Source organism: Jaculus jaculus, chromosome 4, assembly GCF_020740685.1.
Source record: "Jaculus jaculus isolate mJacJac1 chromosome 4, mJacJac1.mat.Y.cur, whole genome shotgun sequence".
Lineage (NCBI taxonomy): Eukaryota > Metazoa > Chordata > Mammalia > Rodentia > Dipodidae > Jaculus > Jaculus jaculus.
In genome coordinates, this window is record NC_059105.1 from 8175361 (window position 1) to 8197615 (window position 22255).

The 22255-nt window shown below is 42.0% G+C and overlaps 1 protein-coding gene across 12 annotated transcripts in view; it reads left to right on the forward strand.

Moving 5' to 3' along the window:
* The window catches only part of Dock10 (dedicator of cytokinesis 10), a 271205-nt gene that overhangs the window by 186407 nt on the left and 62543 nt on the right, over positions 1-22255 (forward strand). For all 12 annotated transcript variants that reach the window (XM_045146779.1, XM_045146780.1, XM_045146772.1 and 9 more), the window contains exons 17-27: positions 87-274; positions 813-878; positions 2603-2695; positions 4207-4330; positions 4519-4640; positions 5293-5379; positions 7312-7404; positions 9455-9573; positions 11750-11819; positions 15440-15553; positions 19969-20040. In XM_045146779.1, the coding sequence (XP_045002714.1) occupies positions 87-274; positions 813-878; positions 2603-2695; positions 4207-4330; positions 4519-4640; positions 5293-5379; positions 7312-7404; positions 9455-9573; positions 11750-11819; positions 15440-15553; positions 19969-20040 (1148 nt within the window). The remainder of the gene's footprint in view (positions 1-86; positions 275-812; positions 879-2602; positions 2696-4206; positions 4331-4518; positions 4641-5292; positions 5380-7311; positions 7405-9454; positions 9574-11749; positions 11820-15439; positions 15554-19968; positions 20041-22255) is intronic.

Genomic DNA, 22255 nt, shown 5'->3' on the forward strand with positions numbered 1-22255 from the left:
GTGGACTTATTTTATGATATGTTAAGTATTGCTCATTTTAGAAGAACTATATTAAATGACAAACTTTTATTTTCTGATTTTTCAAGACTGTGTAACATCGTCCTTTATCCCTGTCAAGCCTTTCAACATGATGGCTCAATCAGAACCCACAGTGGAGGTGGAAGAATTTATTTATGACACCACCAAGCATTGTCGTCCTTATAGAGTGTACAAAAATCAAATTTATATTTACCCCAAGCACCTCAAGTACGACAGTCAGAAATGTTTCAACAAGGTATGGTATAAATTTCTGAAACACTGTCTTCTCAGTCCAGCATATTTAGACCATGTAAGACACCTTGGAAATGCAACGACAGGTAACTGTGAGGCAACACGTGGCAATGGGAAGCCATTTGGAGGAAATCTTCAAGTTCATCTTGGAGCTATTTAAAAAGTAATGGTTTATAATTGCTTCATATTTATAAAAGAATTAGTTTACTTGAAATTGTCTAGCTTGGAATTGTTTAAAGATGCATGGTTGTTTAACATACCAACAATGCCTTCTGAAGTCAGCCCTTGAATCTAAACCACTTTTTTTGGTTTTTAATAATACTTTGAAAATAGAATGCATACCTCTGCAATCTGAGCTCTTCATTTCCTTTCAAATGTCTCCAAATTTTGTTATTTCTGAGCATTGTGGATAATGTCACAAGACAATGCTGGCTATTCTACATTTTCAGCTTTAATTAGAAGCTACTTATTTTTGGCACTTGTTTGGGAGTGGTATTTAAGAGGGAAATTACAATTTCCATTTTCCCTCACTGTAATTTCAGGCACGAAATATAACGGTGTGTGTTGAATTCAAGAATTCCGATGAAGATGGTGCCAAGCCCGTGAAGGTGAGCTGAGTCCAGGGCCCCGGGGGGAGGGGGGAGGGGGTCAGCACGAGAAGTCAGCAGGGCCATGTGACCAGAGGAGCACAGGTGCTCTGGCCCTTTGCACCATTGGTGGGCTTCTTATGTATGTGGTTAAATGAAAGCCACCTTCTGACATCTATTTTAGATGTTCTGGAATATACCTGATAGAATAGGCATCACTAATGCACCTACTAGAAATGCTAGTTTTTGTAGTTCACTTGGCTTTTCACAGTTTAGAAACAATGAGGCCATTCTAATGCGAAGTAAATGCAAGATTCCCAAGTGGAAGGCTCTGCCCTTTGCATATATTAGCCCGCCTTTCCCTTCTGAGTACTTGATTTGAAATGACACCGCCAGCCAGCCTTGTGTGATCTGTACAGAGGGCTATGGCCAATGCAGGTCCCAGAGGGCTCACCCTTACAGAACGTGCTGCGACCAAATGCCTGAGGAACTGGACTATATCTGTGAAAAGCCATTTCCAGTTGTTAATACGAGGTAATAACGGTAAAACCATGAGGCTTATATAAGCTGTGCTATTTTGACAGATAAAACTTGAACTGGATGGCATTTTTAAAGTCCATATGTATTAGAGACATCAAACAAGACAAAATAGCCTATAAAACAGAGGGGAAAGCTATGTTTACTGGACCTGCTTCCCAGTCTTCCAGTTTCAGATAATCAGAGGATTGGGAAAGTGGAAACAAAGTTAATTCCTAACTAACCTTACCATTAGCTGAGATCATTTCTCAAAGCACTGTCAGGTACAAATTATATGCTCTGATTAGTGCCACGGAGAAGGTCTGTAGCCTGATCCAGAAGAGTAATAAAGAACTTGGGAATGAATGAGTCAGGCAGAATAAAGAGGAAGAATTTTTAAAATTAATCTTAGATGCTACCAGCATCCATAGATATGAAGGTTCTCTACAGCATTAGCCCCAGGGGAGAGAAAATAAAGTTCAGATCATCAAGCAAACAAAGACAGTGGCCAGACAGCAAGCACAGCAGGCCCTGCTGGAGTGGTGAATACAATGAGGAACATTCTAGAAAAGAGGTAAAAATCTCAGGCATGTGAGTCCCCCTAGTTCATTGCATTCTAAGCATAACAGAGATATGTGGTAGAGCCAGATGAGAGACTCAGGGAAGTACCCTGAGTTCTGGACAGAGGAGCCTGCCTAGCTGTATGACTTGAAAGTCCATACTTGGGTCCGGCTTCTTTCCTGACCGGAGTCTGGATTAGAGTAATACAGTGTGGTAGAGCCTAGAGCCAGATGTATTCTTGCAGCTCAGCCTACATTGTTACAAACTAGTGTGCCTAGAGCTGGGATGCAGCCAACTTCAATCAGGATGTGAACTCAGAACCAGACAGAGTTAACACCCACCCCACCAGGAAGTCACGCTGAGGGATCCATCTTGAATACATACACATATATCTCATGATCATTAACTCACACAGTAAGTTATTACAGTATTTAGCCCTGATGTCATATCTTTAGATACTGGTTAGTATCCATTAGATAATAAATATAGAGCCCAACATGCCAAAGAAGTTCCAAGTCAACTTGACTACAGGTCTACCTGGGCAAGTTAATCACAAAAAAAAAAAAAAAAAGTCTTGGTCCTGACATTGGTAACTGAAGCTGTGATTTTTTGTTTTTTACTCAGAGGTATTGTCAAGCACTCATAATTGTTCCTAACTCTTTAAACAGTGTATCTATGGAAAACCTGGAGGACCCCTCTTCACCTCAGCTGCCTACACAGCAGTTCTACACCATTCTCAGAACCCAGATTTTTCTGATGAGGTAAGGACCAGGCCCTTGCTACCCCAGCAGCTCTCAAAACCCATGAATAGGTGGGTCAGGTAAAGCTTGGCTAGACTCACCGCAGACTGAGGACATGCCAGGCAGCTCTGCCTTCCCAGGATTGATAAGTACGTTGATGGATCACTCCTGGAGAGTGTTGGGAATATGCCTGTGCATTTAAACATAAGATGGGCCTTTAAAAACGTGATGGTATTATTATATCACTCTTCACAAAAGAAACTACTTGCATTGTTTATTCATCTGGTGAGTATAATAAAGATTATATTAGAATACTTTACCAGTCAGTGGCAGCATGCCAGGACATAATGGGAAAAGCGGAGGACTAGAGCACTACTTTATACATCTCCGTGGGCTCTTGAGCTCACCTATGAATGAAATGCCTTCTTTGTTTTGCTTATCATTATGTATCTTCAGATATATGTTAGCTTTTGTAACTAGCTTAGCTCCCTGGTATGTGAAGAATAAAAAGCTTGTAAAACTTCCAGTTCAGAAATCATTAAACTCAACCCTTCATCAGATTTATCCAGAAGGCAGAGATTTGGGGATTCACTGAGATTTTGTGTTCTAAACAAGTTTCCAGGTGACTCCGATGCTGCCATGGGGACCATGCTTGGAAAACTACAGTCCTTAGTCCTTTCTTGAACAACATGAAAATAAATTAGCCAGATATACAGGGCTTCCAACAACTGAGCTGTGGTCATCACTATGTTGCTTGACACGATGGCCTGAGAACAAGTCAGTGTAGTATAGAAAGCTGACTGCAGCTTACCTGGACAAGATATTGGAATTCCTGTGTACAATAGTCATCAGAAGCTATGGGACCTTGTCTAAAAAAAAAAAAAAAAAAAACATATTAGTGACCATATCACCCCGTTAATTAGCCAGCATTCCCTAGCAACTCTGGCCTTGGGTCCTACCTCTGTTCAGTAGAAAATTAAACGTATTTAGCTCATTATTTAGATACCAAATTGCCACATTTCACATGCTTTTGATATCTATTTAAGGAAGAAGTTTTATGGTTAAAATTCATGGGTTACTGCCACCATGTGTCTCAGAGATGTGCATATGAATTGCCTGGGGATAATATTAAAATTCAGGCTCTTAGGTGTTATCTGAGAGTCTACATCCTTAATGAGTAACCAACTAACACTCATGCATCTAGCCTGTTGCACACCTTGGGAAGAGAGGACTCACTGATGACTCAACATAATAGAGTTATAAAGCCAAGGAATCTTGTCTTCCTTACATTCTACAGTTCTGTATATGTATGTGTTTGTGTATTTGTGTGTTTAACTCAAACTCTTGTAGCATACATAATCAAATGAGAAACACTAGTTAATCTAAATGATCACTCACCACCCTACAGGAGTAAAAACAGATACCTAACAGCCAGCATCATGGATATTCCCCCAGAGTTAAATCAGTACTGTGAAACATGGATTTCAGTTGGACTTTTCATCTCAACCCAAATCTGATCTCTTTCCTTGCAGGTAAAAATTGAGCTGCCAACACAACTCCATGAGAAGCACCACATTTTGTTTTCTTTTTATCACATCACATGTGACATCAATGCCAAAGCTAATGCCAAAAAGAAAGAGGCTCTGGAAACATCAGGTACTTACCAGCAGGAAGTGGTCCGAACTAGCTTCACACGTCATGCATTTGACTTGAGTTAGAGACTGCTGTACACACATCTGATTTGTTGAAATATTTAGTGAATGTAATGTCCATAGATGGCAGATAGGTACATGTTACCTCTTTCTGGGGATGTTTGTGCTAAAAAGCTTGTCTTCTTTGCACAGTGGGATATGCTTGGCTTCCTCTGATGAAACGTGATCAAATAGCATCTCAAGAGTATAATCTCCCAATAGCAACAACCCTGCCTCCTAATTATTTAAGCACTCAAGATTCTTCAAGTGGGAAGGTAAAGAGTATTGAATAATTAAGTTAAAAATGGCATAGGTAGTCTTTCTTCTCTGCTACATAAACTACAATAGTGTTTGTGTCCTCTGTACTTAGGAGGGAAGTTAACCTAAAATTTCCAAATCTCTTACTTAGTTTATGACCATAGAAAATGAACTAGTAAAAATGGCTTCCCAGGGCTGGAGAGATGGCTTAGTGGTTAAGGTGCTTGCCTGCAAAGCCTGAGCACTCATGTTTGACTCTCTAGGTCCCATGTAAGCCAGATGCACAGTGATGCAAGCATGCAAAATCACACATGTACACAAGGGGATGGGATGCATGCATCTGCAGTTCAATTGCAGTAGCGAGAGGCCCTGGTGCACCAATTCTTGCTCTCTCTCTTTCTCTCTCTCTCTCTAATGCATAAATGAAAAGCAATCTCTGGGCTTGCCTCAAAAAAAAAAAAAGGAAACAAATGGCTGCCCCAAACTCTATTAGTCCCATCTCCAAGATGGCCAAGTGTGTTTTTGTCTTTCCCAACTCTAGAGCAGTGTAAGCTTAATGGTTCATAATGACAAATAACATAAACCACGTAACCTATTTCCTTTATCTCAAGCTGTCATAGCGATGGAAGCAAACTCTTTATTTTATTTTATTTTATTTTATTTTTGCAGCACGTTGGGGGTGATGTGAAGTGGGTTGATGGTGGCAAACCACTATTCAGAGTGTCGACATTTGTTGTATCAACAGTGAATGCTCAGGTGAGCACCTTTCCTGCAATAGGAACATCTCTCCAGCACATAGAATCACAGGATGAGACACAGCATTCTGTGAACAGCCTTCAGGATTGAGTTCATTATCTCCCAAGTTGAAGAAAGGGAAGCAAGGTTCTATTGCAAGTGAAAGTAAAGGAGAACTCCTCATAACTAAGAAGGAACCCAGAAAGGTGGATGGTTGACCAGCACTCTAGAACGGGGCATTTATGTTTGACTGTTCTTTATATGAATTAAGCATCAAGTTAGGATGAGCTTATCGCTTGTGTTTAAATGAATATAGGTACCTTGATGAGTTGGTGAGTCAGGGAGAAGAGTGAAAACTCAGACAGTGCCTGCCAGAAAGTTCCACGAAGGAAAGAGAGCAAAGAGTTGCTCCCTATGGCTGTCTTGATAAGCCATGTAGGATTTCAGGCTGGAGTTGCCTTCTGGTCTCACCAGGGCAGGTTGACATCTACATCTTTGCTCTGTGTCCCCAATGAGCTACCTGCAAAAGAAGGCTACTTTTCTCCTAATATCTATGGATTTCATGAAGTGACAGAAGGACAAGTGGCTGAAATTTCAAAGGAAAATATGTAAGGTGCAACTATATGCCTCTTTAAAGATAGATAAAGTGCCCTAACCCCATAAATCCAAGTTATATAAAACTTGTGGCCAAAATACAGAAGTAGGTCTCACAAGATGACAGTTCCTTTCCAGTATGATTCTCTTCCAGTGACAACAGCTACTTGAAATGTTGTGAAGATCTATTCTAAAACTCAGTCCAATTCTCAGTGCCTGCCTAGGGCCATGTGCCCTCAAACTCAAATCCTCTATCTTGCTTCCTCACTACATACATCAGTAATGATTTAGAGAAATTTCAAATAGCCCTCAACATCCCTTGATGTTGCAATCAGCCTTATGTATTTGGGAGGAACCTGCAGACAAGATACAGCTATGGGAGGAATAGATTTGTTGAGGCTTACAGATCTGGTGGAAGCTCCATAATGGCAGAAAAAGCTGGTCCCCTTTCAAGGTCCATGCAGAGAAATACCACCACCAGTACAATCAGCAAGTACACTCCAGGAACCCAGACAGAGCTCAAGTACTCTGCATATCTTAGGCTACAATTCAGACCTGTGCCCAGTAACACATCATTCTGCGACCAACTTCCAGGCCTCAAGCTCCACAGAGTTGCTCATCACCTTAGGGCTGGACCCCAGGATCTTCCCAGTGATACCTCCTCCAGCCAGGTAGCTAGAAATCCAAGACACTTCAATAAAACTCCTGAATATATTAGCAGACATCCATTCAAGCTACCACACTTGGTTTATCCTCACAATGTTTGTTGGGTACTTCATAATATTAAGCTGATGTAGGCATGTTAAATTTAGAAATAACCATACGGGTATTAAAAACATCACTGTGTGGAGCCAGGCATGGTGGCACACACCTTTAATCCCAGCACTCGGGAGGCAGAGGTAGGAGGATCACCATGAGTTCAAGGCCACCATGAGACTATATAGTGAATTCCAGGTCAGCCTGAACTGGAGTGAGACCCTACCTCAAAAAAAACAAAAAACTCACTGTGTGTATTGAGACATATGTAAGAGAAATTAGTAAGGGTCTCTGGAAGAAGCAAAAATGAAAGATAAAAAATATTCTTCTCAAAGAAAGCATTAACACAGTAACTCTCCAGCCACTGCCATGTGCTCAAGAAGGACAGTGGAGCTGAGTCTGATCAGGAGAGGGAGTAGGCACCGTTGGCCAGGTGGAGCCTTACGTAGTCCCAAATGTCTAGGAGCGCTGTCACCCGACTTTATGATAAAGTACATGCATGCTGTGGCCTCAGTCCCACAGAGGTGATCATCACCGTCACAGAAAATGTCTGTAAAGCAGTTTGGGCATCAACAGAAATAAACACTTCTTTTGCTATTGCAGGACCCACGTGTGAATGCATTTTTCCAGCAGTGCCAAAAAAGAGAGAAAGACATGTCTCGGTCACCTACCTCAAGTTTCATCCGAGCTTGTAAGGTAACTGACATGAGAGTAGCTTTAGCAGGATCCGGGCAAGGCAGGCAAGAAGTTAAATACATAAACATAAATAACACAACCCTCCACTTACCACTGAAGGAAAACTGAAATATGATGGATATTATTTAAAGTACCTTTCTACATAAAGGAAGAAATTACTAAATTTTATAATTTCTACATTGTTCTGTGTAGCAGACAGCTTCAGTATCTCTGAAACAAACTTCCAGACCAGGCACAGTTATAGATGAAGGGGTTTATTGAAGTTTACAGATTCAGGGGAAGTTCCATAATGGCAGAAGAAGCTGGCCTGCCTTTACAGAACCAAATGCAGAGAGAAGCACAAGCCTAAAACCCAAAAACCACACAGCACAGCACACTTCAGGAACTCCAGCTAGGCACACTTTGCATATCTTAAATTGAAATCTCAAACTGACCACCACACTTTAAGATCTACCCAGAAACACTGCCTCCAGCCAGGTGGCTGCAGATGCAAACTACAAACTAAAAAAAAATGAATATATTGGGGTTCATCTATTCAAACTACCACACTATTTGTTTCAGGGGAGAAAAACAAATCTAAGTTGTTGGTTTTTTTCAAAACAAAACAACTGAAAAATGAGAATCTGTCTACCCCAGTTACTTGCACTCATGCCCTTCACCACGCTGAACACAATGGAGAGAAAAGTAAAATTAAAAGGAGCCTCAGAAACCACGTGTCATTGTATAAAATACCTGCAGACATGCTCAATTATTTCCCCTTATTTATTGAACTGACTGGTGGTAATCATATGTATTTATCATAATAGCATGGTGTTTTGAAACATGCACGCATCTTGCACTGACTAAATAAACATGACTAACATGGACATTGCCTCACACGTGTCATCTCTGTGGTGAGAACATTTAAAATCTAATTTTGCAGAGCTGTGCAAGGAAGCAATAAATTCAAATTAACTTGTGGCCACCAGGGTGTATGTTGCACACCTTCAATATGTTCATCCTAAGTGAAATCTTGAACCTTTTGACCAATATCTTCCTAAACCCTTCCTCCCTAGCTCCGTGTAAACTACTATTCTACTCTCTACTTAGATGAAGTGCAACTTGTTAAAATTTCACACATAAGTGAGATCACATGGTATCTGTCTGTCTATGCCTGATTTGGGTCACATAACATAAGACCATTTGAGTTTATTCATGTCTTTCAAAATGAGATTTCCTTCCTTTGTCAGGATGAATAGTATTCATTGTTAGACATACCACATTTTCCTTATCCATTTATCTAGTGACAGAAATGTAAATCAATTCCACATCTTAGCTATTATGGATATGCTGCAATGAACATGGGATAAAGGGTGTCTCTTCACACTGAATTCATTTCCTTTCCTTGCGTTATACACCCAGTAAGGGAATCACTGGGTCAGGGAGTAGCTCTATCTTTAGTTTTCTGTGGAACCCTATACTGTTTTCCATACGGTAGACTAATTCACATACCTTACTAACAGTGTACAGGTTCCTCTTTCTCAGCATGCTCCACAGCACTTGTACTGATTGATCTTTTTGGTAACATCCACTCTGGAAGGTGCTAGGAGAAAGCTCCCTGTGGCTTTAATTTGCATTTACCTGGTGATTGGGTATGTTGAGAACTTTTTCAGAAACCTGTTGGCAATATATATGCATTCTTTTGAGAAATATCTTTTGAGGACCTTGGCCCATTTTTAATTCTGTTGTTCACTTCCATTTCAGTTCGTAAAATATTTTAGATATTCCCCTCTTATCAGATACGTGATTCACAATTTTTTTTCCCATTCCAATGGGTTGTCATGTCACCCTGCTGACTGTTTTTCATGGCCATGTAAAGGCTGTTTGGTTCAATGGAATCTCATTTGTCTACTTTCACTTTTGTTGCTCCTACTTTTGGAGTCATTTCTAAAAGATTGGTGTCAGAGTTTTCCTATTGTTTGTAGAGCCTGAGGTTCTGAATTTAATATAAAGCTTTCATCCAAACATGCATTCAGTGGCTAACTTTTTTTTTCCTGCCAATTTATTACAGAACTTATTAAATGTGGAAAAGATTCATTCCATCATGAGTTTTCTGCCTATAATCTTGAATCAACTCTTCAAAGTCCTGGTGCTGAATGAGGAGGAGGAAATAAGCACAACCATCACCAGGTATCACAGCACATCTTGAGAGAAGAGATCTTAGAAACTTGCGTCATACCAAACTCTGATACTCTATGTTAACTGAATGGCATGTGCTGCTCTATCTCAGGATTTCCCACTTGTGTATCATTATTTCCTAAGACCTTGTGATTTTCATTGAGGAAGTGATTAGACTTTTTATTCAGTTATTTTTTCTGAACTTTTTTGTTGTTGTTTATTTTTTGGAGGTAGGGTCTCACTCTAGCCCAGGCTGACCTGGAATTCACTAAGTAGTCTCAGGGTGACCTTGAACTCATGGTGATCCTGCTACCTCTGCCTCCCAAGTGCTGGGATTAAAGGCATGCACCACCACGCCCGGCTGAACATTTTATTTTGAAATAATTGTATATTCCTATGCTTTTGAAAGAAATAATATGGAGAGAACCACTGCACTCTCTATTCAATTTCCCCCACTGTCAGCCCCTCACACACACACACAGGTGTGTGTGTGTGTGTGTGTGTGTGTGTGTGTGTGTGTGAAATTATACAATATGTAATCTTTTGGTATTGAATTTTTCACTCAATATAAATTTTTGAAGATTCATCCAGCTCATTCATCTATTGGTAGGTTGTCTATTACTTTTAACTGTTTCAGAATGTGTATGCCTTATGGGATCGTAGTTTCATGGAAACTTCTGTAAAACCATTGGAATGTTTGTCAGACTAGCTGCATTATTGCCCCTCCTGCAAGAACATTTTGATTTTTTTTCTGTTCTTCCATCTTAAACTTAGTTAAGCTGTGCTTCTTCGCTATCACTAATCTGACTAGCTCTGAAATCAGAATTTTGTTTGTGTAGGGTTTTTTAATATTTTTATTTTGTCTGAGAGAGAGAGAACAGTGTCAGGGCCTCTAGCCACTGCAAAAAAGCTCCAGATACATGTGCCACCATGTGCACCTGGCTTATTTGGGTTCTGGGGAATCAAACCTGGATCCTTAGGCTTCATAGGCAAGCACCTCAACTGTTAAGCCATCGCTCTAGCCAATATTTATGGAAATTTGAATTAACTATTTAGTCATGTATTTCTGTTGTTTGTTTCAAAGAATGAGAGCATTTGGGAAAAAATGCTATTAGTCATGAAATGTTGACTATATCTTCCTTGCTCACAAGTATATCATTTATCTTTTCTAAAGTGAAGGATTTTAACCTAGCTTTTAACATAGGACCCCGAAGTTCTGTCAAATTAAAATATCTATACCAATCCTGTAACCAGTCAGCTCTAGACCCTGGTTAGAACTCCCCAACTGTGCCTTCCGCTAATGCCTTTCAGCTAAGTGTGCGTGTCCATGTGGACAGTACTTTTAAATATTTTATTTATTTTTTTTTATTAATTTATTTATTTGAGAGTGGCAGACATAGAGAGAAAGACAGATAAAGGGAGAGAGAGAGAGAATGGGCACGCCAGGGCCTCCAGCCACTGCAAACGAACTCCAGACGTGTGCGCCCCCTTGTGCATCTGGCTAACGTGGGACCTGGGGAACCGAGCCTTGAACCGGGGTCCTTAGGCTTCACAGGCAAGCGCTTAACCGCTAAGCCATCTCTCCAGCCCTGGACAGTACTTTTAAACGTTCACATTCCCAAGATACTCCAAAGCCCGGTAGCTGTGCATCAGTGTTGGGCCTGATGTGAGTTAACCCGTGTCACCGCTGCCCACTGAAACCCTGATCTAGCTAATGGGGGGGGGGGGAGTGCATTTCAATCTAATCCCCCTTTCCAAAAATATTCTACTTGTAGGCTGGAAGGCAAGAAACTCTTTCAGAATGGAATGTGATCATTAGTCCAGGGCTAAAAGTCTTGTGTTTTAATTGAATCCTAAAAAATGATTTCTTTTCCGAGAAGCCAGTGTCAGCAAATATATAGACCTTAATTGGCACAGCCAGATGGGGCAGAGTCTCAAGCATGATGATCTGCCCTGAGACATTACTTACATCCTGGTTCCTGGAAGTCCCAGGGTTGGAAGATGTGCCATGCATGTTGCAGATATTAAATGGCCGGGATTGGGTAGTGAGGAAGGCAACAGAAGAGTGTGAACTTGGCTCATTCACTCAGTAACTTTTTAATACCCCATTTATCAAGTGCTTTTATCTCAAAGTAAAGCGGTAATTTTGTACCTTCGGAAAGGCCACTTAACAACTTTGTCTCCCAAGGGTTCTGGCTGACTTTGTGGCCAAGTGTCATGAGGAGCAACTAGACCACCCCGTCCAGTCCTACATTAAGGTAGGAAGCCATCACGCGGACATTAGCCATATCCCCTGTTCTGTGCGGCCTGCCTCGCTTCCTGTGTGCAGTAAGTGGGACGTTCACACCCTAAGCTGGACTGTGGCTGCCACACTCAAAGCAGAATTTCATCTCTTTGCATTAATGGGCTAGATGTAGTGCTTAAATGTATGAATACTATGTACATGTGCCAATGAATATTTCTGTGGGGAGAGAAGAAAGGAAAAGGAAAAAGATGAAGGGCTGTTCTTTTGATGTTAACCTGAGAAATATATGATGCCATGTTAGTATAAGGAAGACATTTCCTGAGGGTTTGTTGAATGCTCTGTTTCTTCTGTAATGTTTTCTTAGCTCTTTTTATTGTTTTCTCAGGCATTATTTCATTCCCCCAGTTACTGTATATTTGTACCTGCTTCTGGTATGTTAAGTCCTTTACTTCTGGCATGAACCACTTGCCCATCTCATCGGTGTGCACTGCTTCCTCAGTGTCCTTTGTCAAGTGTCCCCACGGAGACATTGTATTCTCATTTCCAGTTGGCTGTGAATCCCTACCAGTGAACTTGTGGTGATGTTTGCTCTCTCATAACTCCCACCTGAGCAGCCTCTCCTTGAAAGCAGGAGAACCCACCCAGAAACAAATAAAACTATCTTAAACTAATTTAGCATATGTAGAGGATAGACATTTCATCCTGTTTTTCATATGCATGGGATAGGTCTTTTTGAAATGTTGGTCTTTAAGAATATAGATTCAAATAGTACATAATGGATAGACATATATTCATAGATTCTAGATGTCTTCAAATGTAACTGGAGAAGAATTTGGGGCTTTTGTGATTATTGTTAGGTCAGGACAAAGTAGAGTCACCCACAACAACAGGAGGCCAGACAGGAGGAGGGCAAGAGAGGAGTCATCCACATGCCTCAAGAAATTGCCCAGACGTTATCCCTCCCCTGCCTAGCAAGGCTCCAACTGTAGACTTACTGCCCCTGTCTCTCGCTGGGGCACCCTGTGGCTCATGTGAACAACAGACACTGCCCCAACAAAGAAATCCCTTCCCTTCCTCACCTTCCCCCAATTGTAAAAACCTCTAAAGCCCACTATCTGTAACCTCAAGCTGACTGTTCCACTCTTGAGAGTCAGTCCTGGCAGCTCATGATTTTCCCCTGAGTAAAAACGTCCATCTTTGCCTCAGAGTGGTCTTTGTGGTCTTGGTCACTCCTGAATCTTACAATTATTATTATGTTTTTAGTAATGATTATTACCAATATTCCGCCACAAGGAAGTTACTAGAAATCACGTTCAGGAGTGAACTATCTGAAATCACTTATAAGGATTTTTTTTCATATCTATATATGTTCTACCTGAAATGTTAGATGTCCCAAATTACCAAAACACGAATTTGCACCCTTCCTTAAAATAGTCTGCATGCTTAAAACAGTCATTAATCTCATGACAGTTTCTCTGAGGCACAAGTTTACCTGATAAGACCCAGATTTCAATTTGAGAAAGCCAGTTCCACATACAAATCCCCATCTTAGTTTACTGTCTGCTTCAGAGAGAAACATAGCTCTCTTTCATTGAGTATCGATGAGTTTGCCAGTCAACAGAATTATTTGGAGTAATTTTATTCTCTCAATGTTCCCCAGTTTTTTCATCTCCAAAAGGACTGGAAAGAATAGAATAACCACTTGGGCCACTGTGGTCAGGTAACTTCATTTCCACCCAAAACTCAGTTACCTCATTCCCAAAAAATCACTGAAACTTCCATTAGGAGCTTCTGGTTTCATGACTCCTTCTATGATTCCCAGGGCTAGACCCTACAAGTGCTGGATCTGTCCGTGATGCCCTTGAAGAGAGGCGCTGGGAACCTATCTTGGCATGGTTTTAGTTTTCAACCAGAACACATTAAATATCTTGACTACACCATTTCCCTCTATAATGTCAGAGAGTGACTCTACCTAGTTTCTTTTGAGTTGGTTCAAATCCAGAAATATACCTGCATACATTTCAGATTTATAATTACTAAGGATGTTTTTGAATGTATTTTCAAATAGCCAAAACAAAATTTTTCTAATAGGCTTAATCAACTTACATTTTACTCTAGAAATAACACTAAATGATCAAATAAGAAAGTAGACTCTAATTGAAGTAAAGTGACATGAACAGTCAGCCTCGTACCCTCTGAGACCCAAGAAGAGACATTAGATGTGAATCCAACTGCAGGGCTCTATGATTCGAATCCTGTTGCTCTCCATGGTTGACACCCACCTTGACCAAAGAGCCTGAATTGTTTTACCTGAGGTGGGAAAAATTATTTTAACGTGTATGTAGATATTAAGCCCCACTCAAATAAATGTAGGGAAAACTACTGGGCTAGTTCCAATATGTGCTTGAATATCCTTGAAAGATAGGACATTCAATATAATTTATATTTATTCAGAGATAAACAAAACACCATTTCAAGTTCAGTGGTGCTAAGTGCTGCTAACTCACTCCATCTACAATATCCAAATTACACATTCACCATGTCTTTTTCAGAGATGTGTGTCTAAAGTCAATCCAACCAAATGCTGCAGTTGGATTATTTGTGGCACTGATGGCTGTAGTATTCAGAATTTTAATGTTAGAATTTTCAGTGCTACTGGAAATACGTTTCCCTTCAGGTTAAATAGCTATGTATTGGCATAGTTGATGGTGACCTTACCATTTTCTGAGACATGATGCTTAAAGGGAAAGGTGGTTGTAGCTAGTTTTTTTGTAAACATTAGCTACATCTTTCTCCTTTGGCATGAGCTTACCCACCTCAGATCCCATGATGGTACTGATGTTCTTCAAAGTCCAAAGAAATAGTTACAGAACCAAACATGGATGTATCTGTCTCTTTCTATCTTCCTTCTCAACTATAGCAAGTCTGAAATGTGAATATTAAGGGAAAATGCCCTTTCTTGAGGAAATCCCAAATCATGAATAAAATATTATGATTCACTAAGAATCATTTTATACTTGAAGTATATGCATATGCATGAAACAAAATCAGTGTTCTTAAAATATATGAAGAAATATCTAAAGCTAGACCCAAACCAATCTTTTGTGAAAAGAAAAATAATGCAACATTTGTTATCTGACCGATGGCCAGTGTTTATGTACCTCTTGACGGCTGTGTCTAGCGTGGGATATATAACCTGGGCTCGAGGAGAGCTCGCTGTCTGGCCTTTGGAAGGCACCCACTTCCCCACTTGGCTGTTTGAGTGGGTGCTCTACCCTTTCAGGATGAAGATTGCTACCATGCCACCCGTTACCAATGGAAGGAAGGAGAAGGGGAGAGTGTCCTAATTAGGTGGGTCAAAGTCCTCCATGATTCCTTGAACCTGCTAAATGGCCTCTGGCTCTTTCTCTCAATTTCCACACACACACAAAATAGTTTCCAAGAGAGCATAGGTGACCAGAGCCCCACTGTGCAAAGCCTGAGGTCAGAACAGGTGTGTACTACAATGGTTGCCATCGGACCTCTATTTACTTCATGCTGAGTTCTGGCATGAGCAGTTAATTTTGACCAGTGAGGCATAACTTTTGGATATGTTAAAGTAATTAACTTGTTCACTTTTTGGATTTTCTTCAGTTTGTTTTCAAGACCAGGACATACAAGGAGAGAACGATACATGAGGAATTGGCTAAAAATATGACTGGTCTTTTAAAGTCAAATGACTCAACAACAGTCAAGCATGTCCTAAAGGTAAATATCCTCAAGACAGCATTTTGGGAGCTGGAAATATTGCTCAGTGGTTAAACTCACTTGACTTCAAAGCCTGATCATTTTGAAATGGTGCATGCACCTGGAGTTCATTTACAGTGACTAGCACACCCATTCTCTCTCTCTCTGTCTCTCTGTCTCTCTCTCTCTCTCCCTCTCTCCCCTTCTCTCATCTAAAGAAATAAAATATTTTCAAAAAGTAAGACAGGACAGTCAGTTGGGTGTTATCAGTGAGTATGGATCTCTTTCAAAAGTGCTGAGGCTCGCTGATTTTCACAGACCCCTTCTTCAAGAGCCTGACAAAAATTTCACATCAAAAACCAAAGCATAGAAAAGTACCAAGTAAAGAGGATCTAATTCAAATTAAAGCAGAATAAACCATTGAGTTCTTTGGCTTAAAGATAGATTGAATGACAATTAAAAATAGCCTAAGAGGTCTGGAGAGATAGCTCAGTGGTTAAGCACTTGCCTGCAAAGCCTAACTTGAACAAGTTTTCTGTACCCACGTAAGCCAGGTGCACAAAGAGGATGATGTATCTGGAGTTTGTTTGCAGGGGCAAAAGGCTCTGGTGTGCCCACATGAGTGCTCTCTCCCCCCCTTTCTCTGTCTCTCCCTCTCTCAAATAAATCAATAAGTTATTTAAAATGACCTATGGCATTCCCAATAGCTGTGTGGCACAGGTAAATTGGGGGTTTTTAGTTACATGAAGAGAAAAGGAGCAGGGAAAGGCGGGAGGACGTGTTAGTGAGAGTGCAGATGAGGGAGGACGAGAAGCAGCATCCTTGGCCGCAAGTTGAAACGTGAGGAACGTGAAGAAGAGACGGCGACAAGCTTCTGAAGCAGTGGCTGCTGTGGGATCAAGAACCATCACTAATCTGAGTCTCCTTGGAGATGAGGAATTGATGTGATTAGATTCCATTGCTTAATAAACACAGATGATAGACAGGATTAGTAAGCATCAGCATGGATTTGCTAACAGCTAACTAAAATACGCAAACGGTTTATTTTTGAATCTACCTCATAACTATTTTTTTGTGTACTCAACAAATATATTTCATTTGCATCCCTTGAAGCTAGGACACTGGCATTTGGGTTGTGTTAGATTCCTGCCCTTGGGGAGTTTACATTCAACCAAGGAATAAAAATAATAAGCTAAAGATATACTTTAAAAATAAATTATATGGGGCCAGGGAGATAACCAGGTAGTTAAATGTGCTTGCTTGCAATCAAGTTCATTTCTCCTTTGCACTCACATCATGGTAGATTCAAGTGGTATACACTCCTGTAATCCTGAACTGCCTATAGAAATAGGAGGAAAACTGGGAGAATCCAGAAGTCAACAGGCAGCAGTGACAAGAGAGATCCTGTCCAGAAGATAGAAGGAGAGGATAAACACGCCACATTCATCCTCTTACCTCCCCACACATACGGCGGCATGCACACACACACACACACACACACACACACACACACAAATAGTAAGAACTGAAAGATTAAAAAAAAACTATGTGTGCTATGTGTGAAGAAGAATGAGAAAGGAGAATAAATATAGAGAGAGTAACAGGGATGGCTTGTTCTGAGGACAAGATGTGAGATTTGAGGTCTCCAATGGGGTGGGCAGGAAGATCTCATGGCAAAGAGAATAGCTATGCAGGAAGTATGAAGGAGGTCAGTGAGCATGCCAGAAGGAGTCTAAACTAGAGACTCAGAGGTAAGGGAAGATCTTTACCTCATGAGTCCACAGCACAGTGATGAGTCTGAGGGACCCACAGTGAACAAAGGAAGAGATGAAGTTAGAGAAGCCATGAGCACATGGCATGTCTTCAAGCCACTGGGTAAGTGGTGGGAGTCTGTTGAATTCGGAGACAAGCGGTGGAATATTGGACATGATGGTTACAAGTACAGTTTAGACAAGCTAGGAGACATTGCAGAGTGCCATGCACTCATTAAACATCCCTAACAACTCAGTCTCACTTCCAATATCAAGTAGCCACTTCTGCTTCTTTCACTCACCTCTAGCAGCCTCCTTGAGGCATCATTCTCTCCCTCTCTCTCCTCCCTCCATCATCTGAGAGTAGGACCATACTCCTCACAGTTTTCACAGCACTGCGTGAGCCCAGAACTCCCAGTGTTCATTGCCAGCAGAACAAACAAGTGCACGGTGGCAGCATATGTGATGTAACAGGATGTGGCTCTGTGCTGTTTGCTTCTCCACAAATGAATCTTAAAACAGTTTGGCAAATTAAAACCTCAGTCTCATAAGAATGTGTACAGATTAGTTCCTATTATGTGAAATTCTGTTACTGAGTTACTGAGTTACTCCTGTGGAAGGGTGAAAAGGGAGAAGGCCAGGGAGGAGTATTCCTTATGGTGTATATGCATGACAGAACTTTGCACATGGGTAAGTGTCCTCTTAAGGCCTGTCATGAGGCAAGCTTTGATCTTCTATAACTGTGCCTGACCTTAAGGCCAAGGTATGAGAGTAAATAAGAAAATACAGCCACTCAGAACACCACAATTCCCTTCTAGTAAAGAATTTCAGAAGCTTCTGCTTCAAGAGCTTGGAGCCTGAGCTAGGAATATGGCTAAGTTAATAACGTACCTGCCACATAAGCATGAGGATCTAAGTTCAGATCTTCAGCACCCTTGTATAAGTTGGGGTGTAGTGGCATGTTTCCTGTAACCCAGTTCTGGGTAGGTAAACACAAAATTAACCCTAGGATTTGCTGACTACCTGTCTAGCACAGTCAGTGTGCTGTGGGCTCAGTGAAAGACACTGTCAGAAAGAAGAAAGAGAGAGAGAGAGAGAGAGAGAGAGAGAGAGAAAGAAAGAAAGAAAGAAAGAAAGAAAGAAAGAAAGAAAGAAAGAAAGAAAGAAAGAAAGAGGAAGGAAGGAAGAAGGGAAGAAAGAGAGAGAAAGAGGGATGGAGGGAAGGAAGGTGAGAGAGAAATAGAGGAAGGAAGAAAGGAGGGAGGGAGGGAGGGAGGGAGGGAGGGAGGGAGGGAGGGAGGGAGGGAGGGAGGGAAGGAGGGAGGAAGGGAGGGAAGGAAGGAGGAAAGGAAGGTGAAACTTGAGGAGGAATCTCAATATTGACCTCTGGCCACACAGTAATGCACATGTACCTAAGTACACATAAGCACACAAACACACATGCAAAGAATAATACAATCAAATATAAAAAGAGGGGCTGGAGAGATGGCTTAGCAATTAAGGCACCTGCCTACGAAGCCTAAGGGCCCAGGTTCAATTTCCCAGAGCCCACATAAGCCAGATGCAAAGTGGCTCATGCGTCTGGAGTTCATCTGCAATGGCTAGAGGCCCTGGTGCGCCCATTCTCTCTCTGCTTGTTTCTCTTTCTCTCTCATAAATAAATAAATAAATAAAATTTTTATAAGAATAAAAGCTAGCCCAGGCTTGCTTACACTTTTCCTAAGACTGTCCTCCACAGGGCTGATCCTGAGGCCCAAGTGTGTCTCTGCACCCCAGGGAGGAGCTGTGTGTAGCAGCAAGCAGGCAGGTTGTGGACACGCTGTGAGGAGGCATGTCAGTGTAAGGATGCAGAGAGCAAACAGTCACACGTGAGCACCAGGTCCCCTCGAGATACAGACTCAGCTAGGAGTGGGCGAGAGAGCAGCTCGGGCCCTGTTCTGCCCCGGCCCCACATTCTTTGCACCATTCCACTGGATTTTGAAGTTGTATTTGTCAAGGTAAGACAATCAAGCCTATTTAACATAATACTCTATCATCTTGACGCCTACTTTCTAGATATAAGACCTTATATTCTATTTTTTGCTTGTGGGTATGGCATGGTGTGGCAAATGTGTGAGGTATGTGGCATCTAAGCCTGTGGAGTGGCTCCTGAGAGAAACGTTGGGTGCCCCACAGCAGCATTCTCTGCGCACTCCTATCTGAGTCAGAGTCTCATAGTGATTCTTGGGTCTTGGTCCACTCAGCCACACCCAGCGGTACCCCGGGCCTCCTCAGACCCTCATGTTGGCGTAGGGTGCCCTTGGTCACTCAACCATCTCTCCAGCCCAAGACCTCTTATTTTTACTGTCACATAGAGTCTTGAAAATTTTAGGAATGAGCCTAATACAACAAATTTCATTTTAGTTTTGTTAAATAAGGAAAATTAATAGAACATTACATGAATAACTATCTTCCATAAAACAATTTTTAGCAAGTCATGTCATGTAAACTGGTAAGTTCTTTAGGTTACACATTTTTTTTGAGACAGTTGAGAAATTTAAATGTATCACATGTGATTTTTCATAACTTTGACAAAGGTCATTCTAAAATTGATAAAAATATTGCAATATTACCTGCTGTAAAAAAAATGAATTGTCATTCTTTTAGCATAAAACATAAATCTCATGTTGTTTTTCCTGCTGACAGCATTCCTGGTTCTTCTTTGCAATCATCCTGAAATCAATGGCACAGCATTTGGTGGACACAAATAGAATTCAGGTAAGAGCACAGGAAATGTAGCACTGTATTATTATCCAACAATTACACTAATGAGCACACCGTCATTGGTTACACTTTTATTGGCCTGCAAACCTTAGCAAATTATGTTAATTGCTTTTTAAGTAGGAAAAATGCTTGTGTATGTCAGTACAGACCCATTTAAAAGCAGATGCCAGGACGTAATTAGAAATGCAAAAGATTTAATGGAGAAATGACAATATAGTACAGGATGATTGGGAAAGGAAGACAAAAAAGCGGGCAGTCTGATGGTGACGCGGGACGATAGGGAAGGAAAGAGGACTGACGGAAAATTCTGACAGCAGGGAAGCGTTAGCTGGCTCCATGGCCGATGTAGAAGCAAAGGGTGCTTGTAAGCGGAGCTGTACGCTGGGCTGGCTGGAGGGCCTCGGCTCAGCCAGTGAATGCGAGCAGCCTTGGAGATGGTAGCCTAGCCGTACTTGATTGAATGGAGCCAAGTGCGCCCACCCTTCACGTTCTTCCAAGAGATTCTGTGCTGAAGGAACGTCTGAGCTACACTGCGTCCGTGGCTTCCACCGTCCACTGCCAGCAGCGTGTTATACCAGCTTGCGAGCCTGCTCCTCCGCAGCCCCACAGACCTATCCTAAAAGGAAGAGGTCAGTGACCAGTGGTCTCCAGAGGAGCCTAGGGGTTCCCATCACCTCCCTCCTCTACAGTTCATTCTCAGTCCCCCCACCCTAACTTGCTACTCTGAAGGCCTTATGGAGTCACCTGACCATCCAGACCCTCCTTCCAGAGTAATCTTAGCCTCTGGTAATTATGCTGTGCTCCAGCCACAGGTGTTGCATGTGACCATTCACAATTCCAATTGCATAAGAAAGAACAAAGAGGAAGGGGGAGCGGGGGGGGGGGGGGGGGGGGTGCTGAGCTGAGTTCACACATAGTTCTCTCAGCTCCCATTTGGGGGTGGTTAAGGGAGACACTCTGGAACTGTCCCTTCCTATCAGGAATGGAGTCAGAAAAGTATTCCATGTGGCAGATGGAGACTTGTTCTGCTGTGCCATCTTCGTGGGGGACAGGCACTGCCACTGCTCCCACCTGGCATCCCCGTGAACACAGCTCCGCAGGGTGAGCCCCCGGGCACCTCAAGTCAGGTTAGGCCCGTGCAGCACTCTCTCGTGGGGGAAAGGCTGCCTATCACAGAGAGATAGGGCGTGTAAGCACTGAGGGTTTACTGTGCTTCTTCAAGTCACACACCCAAAAGCACTGACCCAGGCTTCCAGGCCCAGCCCCTTCCAATCATTGCCTTGGCCTTAGCACAACAGAAAGCACCTTGGCCATTCCTTTAACCTCTGCAGCTGCCAGACTCTTCACTCCGAGTCCTGAGGGTGCTCTCCTACTTCCAAAGATAAGAGCCTTCTGCCCCTGAGAACCAAGACCAATCTAACGTGAGGACGAGAATGAGTCATACTTTTTTTTTATTATTTTTTTTATTTTTCGAGGTAGGGTCTCACTCTAGCCCAGGCTGACCTGGAATTCACTAAGGAGTCTCAGGGTGACCTCGAACTCATGGCGATCCTCCTACCTCTGCCCCCCGAGTGCTGGGATTAAAGGCGTGCGCCACCACGCCCGGCTTGAGTCATACTTTTAATCCTGCCACTGTCGGCAGCATGAATTCTCTCATCCTTGCAATCCTTGCTGTGCCACTAAGGTGTATGATGGTGAAAATGACACAGAACCAGGGCTGGTTTTGTCAGCTGTACCCAAATGGACTGGACCCAAATTCTCCTGTAGTTCTCACCAATACGCACCTTTCCACGCAGATAGGGGAACAGTCACAGAATAAATTACGGAGACAACACTGCTGTGCCCAGCACTTTCCCTGCACCCACTCAGGATCATTTTTCATCATTTGCTCCTCCCCAGCACACACATATACACGCGCGCACGTACACACACACACCAGTTCTTACCGGGCTCTGTATCTCCCAGGTTTGTTAACATCCCTACCTACCATTTGATGTAAGAAAAGCTGCAGTATTATCATTTGACCCAGAAACTTCTGTCAGGCTATTTGCATTTTGTTTCTTTTCCTCCTTTTTTAAAAAAAAATTTTTGAACTGAATTTCTGTCTATATTAAAGAAAGTTCAAGGAGTTGGGCATGGTGGTGCAAGCCTTTAATCCCAGAACTTGGAAGGCAAAGGTAGGAGGATTATCATGAATTCGAGGCCACAC